The sequence below is a fragment of the Pipra filicauda genome, unplaced genomic scaffold (genome assembly GCF_003945595.2).
Source record: "Pipra filicauda isolate LSUMZ 115617 unplaced genomic scaffold, ASM394559v2 scaffold39_size4671491_pilon, whole genome shotgun sequence".
NCBI lineage: Eukaryota > Metazoa > Chordata > Aves > Passeriformes > Pipridae > Pipra > Pipra filicauda.
In genome coordinates, this window is record NW_024104531.1 from 2,759,320 (window position 1) to 2,771,751 (window position 12,432).

Below are 12,432 nucleotides of genomic sequence, written 5' to 3' on the forward strand. Positions count from 1 at the left end.
GAAAGGCTCACTGCCAGATCGTGGTGCTGGAGGGAACAGTCAGGGAGTGTCGGGGATTTCCACAGGGGGTGAGGAATAACATTTCTTCGACTGTCCGTTTTCTTATCTCATTGTTGTTTCCAGTAAATTGTTCTTATCTCAACCTGTGACTTTTACCTTTTGTGCCTCCAATTCTCCTCTCCAGCTCGCCACAGGGGAGAGGTAGGGGGAAAGGGGAGTGAGCAAGTGGCAAGTGATTTGGAGTGGTTTTGGCAGGAACACTAAATTGGAGAATGCCATTCCTAAACCACAACAGTCAACCAACAAGTTACTAGATAAGCCATTATGGCTGACCTCATCTTTCCATGTAAAAAGGTGCCATTGTCCAAATAAATTTTAGTTTGGCTTGCCTTTGCTGTCCTTACAGGAGCCTGGCTCACATTATACCCTGTCAACTAAGCAATGCACAGCACTGATTTCTTCTTTGAACTTTGCAAGCTATGGCAAGTTCAAGTCTAACAACTATCCTTAACTGCAGAAAACAAGTACTTGGGGTACACAAAGTGTGACTTTCAGGGTGTAAAGTAAGACCATAAGATACTGCCGTAACTATTCCAGTTCCATTCTTTTTAGGGCCAATCTGATGTGCAATATGCAACCAAAACGAACTTGCTAACTAACATCAATAAAGCAAATAAATAAAGACAGGGATAAAAGCTTCAAGAGTAAATCTTTATTAAAAAAAAAAAACAAACAGTAATGGCTGTTCAGTTTCATTAGAAAAGAAATCATATCCTATTTTATTACTCTGTAGTAACAGACAGAAGGAAGCCTCTCAAGATGGGTTTTGACATCTTCTTAAGTCTGATGTTCACCACACTATGTGCTATCAGCTTTTGCGCAGAACAGGACAATTCAGTCAATTTATATTTCAATTCACCTTGATTTGCTGATGGTTTTCTATTTTTTTTCCTGTGCTTTGAGCTGCAGATATCTGGAATCCAACAGAAGAATTACAAAAGGCCAAGACATTTCAACCTTAGCCTAAAGTTTTTAGAAGAGGGTGGAGCATCTTTATGATCACAGAAAATGGTACCATCTTTGCACTCAACATGTCCAAAAATTAATGGCATGACAAGCACTTGAAATTTGGAAGAACTTACTACCTTAATGGTGGTAGAAAATTATATTCAACAGCCAAGACCACACAATGTGTATAGCAAAGTCCACTGCGTAGCACAGGTCAGCCAAGTAATATTTAGTATTTAAATACTCCATTTATTCTAACTCTTGATGTATCCTCCCTTTATTATCTAGGCCAAGTTTTAAGAAATGTCACTTAATTTCTTCCCAACATTTAACAGCTACTTGGGCTCTGAAAACAAGCAATCCCCAAGACTTCAAACACTTCTGTTTTCGCTAAATCTCAGCAACAACATTTTTCATTGTTCGATACCTCAAAGTTATTAACCAGCTATGTGACCATCACAGAGCTAGTGAAAAGCCTTTGACCAAATGCCTTGATAAAGTATCTCATAAAGCCGCAGGTTTCCACAAAATTATCCACAAAAATGCAGGAATTCAGTATAAACCCTGAAACTTTCGGATTTTGATTCACTCTTTCATGCAATAAGAGAGGTATAGACTAGACAAAAACAAGTAGGTATTTACCATGTCCTTGTGAGCCCTATCTGTCAGCAGTATATTTCCCTGTTCATTTTTAGTACTTAGGAAATCTTACTTCACTATAACCCCAGATCCTCAGACTCTAATTGCTAAGCACTCATGCACAAATCTAACCACAAAACTCACTACTGGTTGTTTACACAGTCAGCAGACACCTCACAAATGTCTATTACTGCTCGTACATGCACTAAGACTACAAGAAAACATGAGTAATTAAGCTCCGTGTAGTTTCACAGGTGACTAGAATGCATTGGGATTGCTCACAATAGCCCTGTTCAGTGCCTGCTGCCCAGAATACTTTCTCCAACTTTTTAACTAAGAGATTTGCCATGTATTTGCTCAGTATTTGAAGCTACATGGAATATTTAGTTTGACAGTGTATACACGGACACATATATCTCCATGCACACTGGTAAAACCAACCTTCCTAATCTCAGACTCGTGTTCTCACTCTTACACATGCCAATAACATTTTCCTGACTCTTACAAAGATTTGCAGGAATTATCCAATCACGCCGTACTATACATATATTATACTATAAAATATAGCAAACTGCTGACATATTTTGAATGCTGGAAGCCTGCACTTTTCTTCCTATACTTTACAACTTGCCTCCTCAACATCTTAGAAAGACAATAAAAGGAATTTTCTCATCCGCCTGTAAAGGTTCCTTTGTCCTCTTAAGGAAAAAAAAATCATAATTATGAAGTAGTAATGCTTATTTCTGTTCTTCAGTAAGGTCCAGATTACAAAATATCACACTCAGAAGACCAGCAAGAGACACAATTCAGCACTGCTCAGCAGGAAAACCTGTTACATACTTGCAGTGGTTTTTATTAACCAATGGTACTGCCATTTATGCATAGCAGTAACACAGCAGAGGAAACAAATTTGACTAAACGATTTCAGAAGACTCCACTCAACAGCCCTGAAAAACAACCCTATTTTTTAAATAAATGCACAAAGACAATTAGGCTATTTCAGATGAATTAGAGCAGCTATTTGGCAAAAAAGTCACTAGAAAGGGCTTTATATCTTTAAAGTATAATCTTGTCATTTGTGCTGTTTTGTGAAACTTTGTGGACACAACTCATTTATGACCCTCCTCTTTGTGCATCAATACAACAACCTACTCTAGAGGCCAAAAATCAGATGCTTTAATGTGCCGTAGTGTCTACTGCTAAAAGCACTTGAGTTGTTCCCTGTCATTTCAATTCCTCCTACTCACTACTGGATAAGTGATCTGTTTTCTCAAAACAGCAGTATCCTTCCTGAAAGAATATGACTCAGCTTTGCAGATCATCAGTATTACTTCACCAGTAGTCTACTTTTTGCTTTCACCGCACCAAGAAAAATCTTAAGTTAAACAAAGATCCCTCTCCAAAACAAGTCAATTTCTTTACGAGAACAATCAAATAAATGTAACCATTTTACTCCTTAGATTCAAATTGCCTGCTATGACCTTTGTGTTTTGTTCTGTTTGGTTTTTTTACCTAGTAGCCTTTTTGTTAAGAATAAACTTAGCTCTCATCAAGCACAAAAATTTTTCTTTGTTCTCTTTAAAATCATCAACCAATTTCAGACAAATACCCTTCAGCCACCACTGCATTTCCAAAGCTTCAACACGTCTTTACTATTTTAACTTTTGCTGACCATGAACAGCTATTTCAGTGATCTCACCTCCTTCAAGCTGCAGACCAAAAATCACTGTGCAGTTTCACCCTATTAATAAACTGACCTAAGAGTCTGCATCTAAACACATCTATTTGTTGACAAGAGAAGAGAAAAACTAATATTTTCTCTTTATCCTGGGGTAAGGGAAGTCTTTCCAGCCTTTCTTCAGGTTTTATTTACCTAGACAGTGATTTTACATGCAAAAGCTTTTGGAAGTCACATGATATTTCAGGTTTAAATTCATACCTGTTTCTGTGGGACAGAAATTTAAGAGCTATGGGACATGCTTAATTGGGGAGAAACCACTTCTTTAAAAAATATTTACTACCCATCTTGTCTACATAGTGACTGAGCTCCTCAATTAATGAAAGCCTCAGCTGCACCAAATCTAGTCTTACTTTTGTCAGCTTCTTTCTGAGCACATCTGCATTTCATAGCTAAAACGTACTCCTTCCAAGAATGGACCTGACTCTCTAACTCCCATTTACCTTCCACTTCAAATGTATAGTTTATCAACGGTCAGCTATCACGGATAGCTGTCCCCTTGTAGAAATATTTAGGACTTCTGCCTCCGATTGTTTCAAACATCCCCTAACTTCTAACTTCCTCTATCCTTGGTTATCCCCAGAAAAGTCTGGCTATTTCACACTAAGACAAGTTACACAACAGCTGCTGCATTTCACACTGAAGCTCTCCATCCTATTCTTCATTGTCCCAGGGAACATCCATCCAACAACGTTATTCCCAAAGTAACTTCCCCATTGTAACTTCATTGTTTCCGTAGTTATTTTTGCTCTTCATATGCACATCAGAATTATCAAGTTGTGAAATTTTTCTATGGTGTTTTTCAAAACATCATGTACATACATACACCCCTCACGTCACTTTAACCATCTTATTAAAATGGATACCTCCGGAATTGGATCAAAACTTCACAGTAGGACCCATTTCTTCTTCACCCCAGGTCAATCGGCACTAATGACAGCAACACTGCTGCAACCTTCTCACTTCCTCAAGCAACTCAAAGGACAAAGTAACAGATTCTTGAAAAGCTGACACAACACTAAATTTTTTGTGGTGTTTACTTTTTTTAATACAAATACTGTCATCACTCTAAGTAGCATGAAAGAATGGACAAGTTGTTTCATATTTTAAAAACTCTGCATGCTCGCCACTTCTTAAAACTCCCAAACACCCCTCAGTTCCTGACAGCCACAGGGACAAGAACCAATACTTTCAGAGGACAGCATGGAGCTATCATATGGGGTACCACCAGTGCTGCCTGCCAAAACTTCATTTTTGGCTTCACTACTAGATTGTTTTTGTTAAGACACTTGTCAGTACTCTGTAGCTACTCTGTCATGCCAAGTAAGCAACAACCACAGGTCTGACAACCTTCTCTGTAAATTAGCTAATACACATCAGCAGGAGATGGATGAATGCTCTTAGAAAGGCACTATCTTAAATTTATGGATCGTGTGTTCTGCTTCATGGATTTAAGCTGGAAACTGGGCTTGTTTTTCACATTTGGTGTCTAATATGAAAGCTACTTCGCCCATGATCTAAAAGCAAGTGTGTTTTTTATTAGTAGTATTCATGAAAAAACTTGCTGCCCTTTTAATAATATGCATTCTTTTTCTTTTCCATGTAATCTTTCCCAACCCTCTCTTCTTTCCCTCTTTCTAGGAGACGTTCTCTACTATGGTAGCATTTTTAATGTTGTCTACTACAGGCAGTCAACTATCCCAGCCACTATCACACAGGACACTAATGTAAAGCAAGCTAGGCAACCGATTACAAAGCAATATAATTAGGAAGAAATAAAACATAAGTCCTCCTTGTAAACTTGAAGCAACACATTTTCAAACAGATCTGTTGTTTTTTATCTTTATGGTATCATTTGTTCAGTGATGTTCACGAAAACTAAGCAAACCACAAGATCATTATTTAAGAGAAAAAAAAAAGAAAATCAATCATCTTTTCACAACACTCATTAATACTTCCTATAAGGTCTCAACTACTCAAGCAATTATCAGCCTAGGCTGCTATAGGCAGACTTGGTTGAACCCAGACTGATTCAAGCCTCAAGTCACTAGTAGTACTTGAAGAAGTCTTCTAATGTCCATAATCACAACAAATCTCAGCACCCCATTTTCCTAAAATACTCACATGGACATTTTGGTACCTATACACATGTATCTCAAACCAAAGTTTTAAATTCTCTTATCATTAAGCTTACATGAAGAAAAAAGTACTTCCTACAACTACTGTTTTTTTTTTTTGTCAAAGTGAATCACTTTGCCCGGCACTAAACTCTGCTTCTTAGTAGTTTTACTCCTAATCCCACCATGAAGAAAGTGACAGATCTAACAAGGTGGTTTTGTCTTTTCAACTTCAAATAATGAGATTTAGATACCAAACAGATAACAGAAAGTAAGCTGTCTCAATATCTTCCCATTCCAATAAAGGAATTCCTCATTTATATTCAAGACATACAATCTTTATGTGTTCATACTACTACCTCACTTTTAGTTCAGCTGCCTTCTTCACATTTCAATTGCAACTTATTTCCACAACAACTCAAGAGTGAATTTACATTTACATAACCAAAGTGAAAACTGGAAATGCACACATTTCAAGTGATGTGAACCTAGCTGTTGTTCAGTATCCTAACAAAACATTTTCCAAATAACGGAACTCCATTCTCCAGGCTACTTTAATTCTACTTCCGATTTAGTCTTACAAGAGGACAGGAGGAAAGCCAATAACCCCACTTGGCAGCTCAACTGACCAATTTAACTAACCTAGAATTAGAACTTATTGTTTAGGTGGTTTTTTTGTTGTTGGGTTTGGTTGAGGTTTTTTTCCTTCTGGAAAACGTTGGAACATTTTTACTCTTTTTCTCTTTTAAGTAACAGATACAGCTTTGATGATATTCTCTGCAAGTGACAGGAAAAAGGAAGCATTTGTCATTCTAAATTCTGTAGAGAGAAAAATATTTTGTCTGCTCCTATACACCAAACAAAGTTTTTTCCTTGTTCATTGATCACGAAGCCCACTGCGTTTCACTGAAAAAAAAAAGTGCCTCCTGTTCAAACAAAGAGGAGCACTGGAGATCTCTTAACAGACCCTTTCCTTATTAAAGAGTGTATCATGTACAGAGGCAGGATTCAAAGAACTCTTCCCAATACCAAACAGCCACAATAGATGCTGGAACATTTTCCAGTATATGTCACAGCCCAGGCCGAACCTGATAATCTCCACAAGCAAATACAAAAATGAGAATGTCAGTTGTTAAATACGCTCTAAGAGTTTTTCGATAAGCATTTGACATGTCCTTCTACTACTTTAAGATTTTCGGTCGCTGCAAGAATAAGATCAGTGTAACCTCCCCGTTATCAAAAATTCTCAGCATCGCAAGTCATCACTACACCACTTATGAGTTTATCAACTTTATGTCATCCCTCTATACTGAAACACAAACGTGGAAGTTGACTATTAATATAGCTGGCAGGGTCTTCCAAAACTGCAAGATTACTACACAAGTACCGATTTGTAGCTACTGTGTTTAAGTCTACTGTAATCTGTCATTGTGCTTTCAATGGGATTTTTTCCTGAGAACAATAAAGCTCAGTCCTTCTTCCAAGAAGAAATCCACCAAGGCCAGCATCTTGACTCGACAAGGAGCTTCACACTCATTGCTGTCACGTGAAACAGGTTGCCTTGGGAGCATCAAGCCCTCCAGAGGGGACACAGTCCCCTGTTCGGACTCTCTGTCCACAGAAACGCAGCTCCGAGCGCTCTTTCAGGGATGTCTGCTGCAAATCACACCTCCTCCTTCGCTCTCATTAAATCAAACACACCGAACAGCATGCACCGACCGCGAGCAGCACTGATTACGCCGTTTCCCACTTCCCTCACGGACTTCCTTTAAAACCCAATGAACACTGCTTTTACTACTATTATTACTACTGCCATCATTATTATTTTTCAGACACTAAATCGGCCATCGCCCTCATCTTTCCAGCGGTGAGTCTGCATTTTCCTTGTTCGCCGCTCCTTTTTAGGCATCCCAACGGAGCAAATGCCCAGCCCTGCCGCCCCGCCCGGGAGCGGTGCCCGGGGGTGCCCGGGGGGGCGCGGAGCCGCCGGCGGAGCGAAGCGGAGAGAGGGGAGGAGCTGCCGCTGCTCGGGGGAGGGCAGCCGGCACCGGAGGGAGGCTCCGCTGCCGCCACCGCCGCCCAGGCTACCGGCAGGGCTCCGTCCCCGATGGCGCTTCGTCTGGCCCGGGCAGTCCAGCCTTGCCCTCCGTCCCCGCCGCTATGCCCCGGGGACACCGTCTGGGCGGCGGGGGCAGCCGCCCTGCCCACCCGGTTGTGTGCTGAGAGTAAACACTGAGGGAAAAGGCGGCCTCCATTTTTTTTTTTTAATCCCGGTAGCCTGTCAACAGGCTCCCCCCCCTTCCCCTCCCGATCCTCCGCACCGAGCCCGGCTTCCCAGCCCGGCAGCGCCCGAGAGCCGCTGCTGCCCCGCCTCAGCCAAGGCAGGGACACCTCTTAAAGTGGGCTTCGCTTTTTGTCTGCCTCTTTCCCTTCTCGCTGTAACATCTGCTCTCCACGCTGCCCTCTCCCACTCCTGCCCTGGGCCGCCACCCAGCAGCACGGCACCGGCGGAGCGCTGCCTTTTATAGCGGTGTCATCCCCACCTGCCTCCCCGGGGGGCCCGGCCGGCGCAGCCCGCGCCCCGCAGCCCCGCTCACCCTTTCCGCCCTCTCGACACCCTGGGCTACCGGACCCGAGCGGGTCCTCCGCCCGCAATCCCCGGCGGGACATTTTCGGGGGGCTCGGGTCCGCCTGACGCTGTGTGGTGCCGCCTGGCCCCGGTGACGCGCCCGCTATCGGGCCGGCATCGGAGGCAGAGTCGCACCTGTCAACGGCGACACCGCCCCGGGGCAACATGAGCCCCGCACCCTCCCGGCCGGGCCGGGCCGCCGCCGCGCTCGTTTTCACGCCTCGGTTCTCCTGGCGAGGGTGGCGTCCCGCCCGCGAGTTGCTGTGCCTGAGCCTAAGCCCCGCTGTCCCCGGCACGGGATTAGGGAGGCTCGGCTCTCTTCGCCGCCGCCGCCCCGAGGAAGCGCGGCGGCGGCGCCCCGCACGGACGGGCAATGCCGAGGCGGCCCCGTCAGCGAGGGGCGGGCGAGCCTTCCCCGAGGCCACCTGACAAAGCCGGCTGCCCTCCCGGATCCGCGGGGAAGACGCCGCTTGCCCAGGGCCACCTTTCGCCGCTACCTCCAGCCGCGGTCTCGCCGCTGGCCCTGCCTTTCCGCTCCCCCGGGACGGGACCGCACTCACCGGATCGGAAGAACGCCGCGATGTCCGCCGAGTCCTTGGCCGCCTCCTCGGCCCCTTCCCCCGCGCCGCTGCCGGCCGTGGTGGCGGCGGAGGTGGCGGTAGCGGCGCTGCTCATGGCTGCTCCTGCTGCTGCTGCTGCGTGTGCCGGCGGCGGTGGCTCCTCCGGGCGAGACCCACCGCTGACCCCACCGCCCCCTCCGCGGGTCCCGGCTTCACCTCCGGGCGGGAGCGGCCGTCAGGGCGGCAGCCGGAGCGGGCGAGCGATGCAGGGCGGCGGCGGGCGGCCGCTGCGAGCGTAGGGACATGAAGGTATGTGCGGAATGGCAGCTCCAGGAGCGCCCACCCCCCGCAGCCACCTAGGAGGCGGCGTGTGCATGCAGGGAGTCCGGGCGGGCGGGCGGGCGGCAGCCGGAACGCAGACAATCGCAGGAGGAGGAGGAGGAGGAGGAGGAGGGCGACGACGACGACGACGGCATGGGAAGGGCCAGCGGTCCGCGCAGCCAGCAGCCGGTGGGCGGAGAAAGAAGGAACGTTTCCAGCCTTTTTGTTCTTTTCCTTTTTTTCTTTTTTTTTTTTTTTTTTTTTTTTTTTTCTGAGGGAGCGAGGAGCGATCCAGAGGAGCAGCAGCTGCTCTAGCCGCCGTACTGCCAGCGGCCGCAGCAACCGCCGTCCTCCATCTTGCCTAGGAGGAGGAGGAGGGTGGGAAGGGGGAGTCGGGAAAGGAAGCGAGTCCCCGCCCGAGGAACAAGGGCGGTGGAGCGCCGGGGTAGCTCGGGAGTCTCCGGCTGCATCCGGCACCGGTCGGGATGGGGCGGGGCTGGGCGGTGCAGGTCGGCGGTGCTGCCGCCGAGCTCGCACCCGATCGGCGGGGGCGCGGCGGCGGGGGATGCCCGTCCGGCGGGGCGGTCAAGGGGGCCAGGAGCCGTGTGTTTCTTGTTCGGGCTTTGTTTTTATCTCTCTTTTTTTTTTTTTCTTTTTTTTTTTTTTTTTTTTTTTTTGGCTGCTTCCGACTGGCTTTCGCCCTCCTGCCAGCTCGCCGGTGTGCGGCGGTCGGGCTGGGGGTCCTAAAAGAACCCAGTCCGTCTGGCCCAAGGCGCGGCGGGAGCGTGGGAAGCGCCCCATGGTCCTGGCTGTCACTCCTCGGGAGGCTCGGTGCGAGGGCCCCCCCGCCTCCGGGGGCTCGTGCTTAGAAAGAGCTCTCCTGCCCGGAGCTCAGAAGGAGCCTGGCTAAGGGCTCCAAGGGCAAGGGAAAAAGGGGCACGCAAATTCTTCAGAAAGGTTCCTTCAAAAGGCATCCTTTACACTGCTGTCTGCGTTGTGGATATTTTTTCCTCAGTGATCACCGGGGCACTTCAAAATGTTCTGTGCTGTGGGCCGATTCAATTAACATAAAATAAGCAAACAGCTCATGACTGAGAGCACAGTTGGATGTTGGTTAAGATGCATCCCACTACCGTCTTGCACCTCATGTTAAGCTGCCAGTATAAGTTTTCGTCCAGGTAAGGTTGAAGAGAGCTGGCAGGAATCTTAGCAATTGCACAAACTGATGAAGCTGAGTAACCTGTCTCAAATGCTTTTGGTAAATAGTAAATTATTAACACACTTGAAACTCAGAAGTTCAGCTTCAGGTATTAAACACCTGAATCTCTGATAAGTGTTAAAAGCAAAGGTAAGTTCGAGATATTCCTAGAACACCCTGAGTAGGAAGGAACCCACAAAGATCATCCTGGCCCTGCACAGGACCACCCCAAGAATGACATCGTGTGCCTGAGAGTTCCTTGAGCTCTTCAGACTTGGTGCTGTGACTACTTCCCTGGGGAGCCTGTTCCAGTGCCCAACCACCCTCTAGGTGAAGAAACTTCACCTAATATCCAACCTTAACCTTCCCTGACACAGCTTCATGCCGCTGCCTCAGGTCCTAAGGGAACTCTTAGGGGTTCTGTTAGTCTATCATAGTCAGATGATGAGGAAGTCATCTGCAAGGTTCCCAAGGTTTGTATTTGTCTGAAGTTGTACAGCTTGATGAAAAAGCTTTTGTGCAATTACGTCTGCCCTAATTTCTCTTACAGGGAGAAGATGAGTTTGACTGAAAATATTTTTTTATTTTTTTTATGTTTTTCTTTCAGGCAGCAGGGACAGGAAAGAGTTCCAAATTAGCATCCCACTGGCAGAAATGGTTGCAACGTGAATTCCTTTCTAGCTGGCCTAGCACCATCCACTTAGCAAAAAGCACGAATGGGACAAATGCTGCTGTTCCCTAGCAAGCAGTGAGTTGACCTGGGAGCAGGAATAGAATACTGTATATCTGCACGAAAAAAAAAAAAATGCATAAGAATGTAAGAAAATTTGATAAGTGCATGGGAAGAGTTAATATAAAGAGTAAAGAAAAAAATAGAAATCTCCATAATTTGAGCTTTCAGTGGCTGGAGAGCAAGAAGTGCTTGAGATTACTTGTTTTCTGAATTTGAAGTAAGACTTTCATATGCTGTGCAGCACTGGAAAAAACTTTAGAAAGCTGTTCATCAGTTATCGAAAATAAGGCACTATCTGTTTCCAACTAGTTGCTCATCCAGCATACTGTACAAATTTTAAGTGGGTGCCAAAGAGTCAAGATTCATTTGAACAATTTTGAAGGCCATATGACTCAAGTTTGTCCCTTCCTCTGTCCCCTCCATTTGCTGAATTGCGAGAGGCACTGGATTTGGGTTTTTTTCTAACACATGGATGCCCTGAGCCATGTACACCACTACAGGAGCCTTTCATCGCTGTGAAAGAGATTGAGATCATCTAGTTATAATTTGAGCTCTTCATCAGCAACAAAGGTGGCCTGTACAGAAAATCTTCCAAGATTCAAATATGCTCATATCCTTTGCAGCATTCATAAGGATTATGGCAATACATGGTGTTCACACTAATGTTCAGGATGCAATATTTACTGATGTGTAAGTTAAAAGAGACAAAGATAGGAAAATGACATTACGACTCTCTAATAAAGCAAGGATTTAATTCACATTTATCCACCTTAGATATCAAATACCACAGTTAATATTTTGACATTAGGAAATTAAGTTTCTTAGTCTGGTTCTTCTTGATCATTTTAGGCTTGAAAACTAAAACAAACAAACAAACTTGGTATGCATTGTCTATGTGGAGAGCACTGCACATTGAAAAGATATGTGAATTTGGTTACTTCGGAAGCCTGTCGTTAAGGCAATAGCTCTGTTCTCCATCCTCAACTTCTACTTTGCTTGTCTTGTTTTTTGTCAGCCTGCAAGTGTTTTTGTACCAACTGGAATAGTAAATGCAAGAAAGGTAAAAATATTCATCGTGTAAAAGTTACTTTAGGGGTGCTGTGACATGCAAAATATCAATAGCGTTAAGGCCAAGATTCAAATTACGGTTTATTTAAATTGTATACTAGGAGTTTTAAAACCCAATAATGTTTAATTTCTGTACTTCTTTTATATATATATATATATAAAGATATATATGTATATATATAAAAGATGTACATATATATATAAAAGCATTTAATTTTCTGTAAGCAAATTGTTCAAAAAGATTTAAACCCCAGTAAAATAAATTCCCAAAGAGAAGTGTTGTTTCATTTAAATGTCCTTTATTTTTTTTGTGTAGTGTCTTACTCTGGTTGAATGGTCACTCTAAAATCAGTATGCCAATGCACAGAAACTTTTGTTCCTGTCAAAGAGGTGTCATGTGAGGGAAGAAGCTTGCCCAGTG

General features: G+C 44.8%; 1 protein-coding gene across 3 annotated transcripts in view; it reads right to left on the reverse strand.

The window, feature by feature from the left end:
• The window catches only part of TRIO (trio Rho guanine nucleotide exchange factor), a 248,627-nt gene extending 239,553 nt beyond the window's left edge, over positions 1-9,074 (reverse strand). For all 3 annotated transcript variants that reach the window (XM_027738974.2, XM_039385174.1, XM_027738975.2), the window contains exon 1: positions 8,692-9,074. In XM_027738974.2, the coding sequence (XP_027594775.1) occupies positions 8,692-8,806 (115 nt within the window). In that variant the 5' untranslated portion in view covers positions 8,807-9,074. The remainder of the gene's footprint in view (positions 1-8,691) is intronic.
• Positions 9,075-12,432: the final 3,358 nt, after the last annotated feature.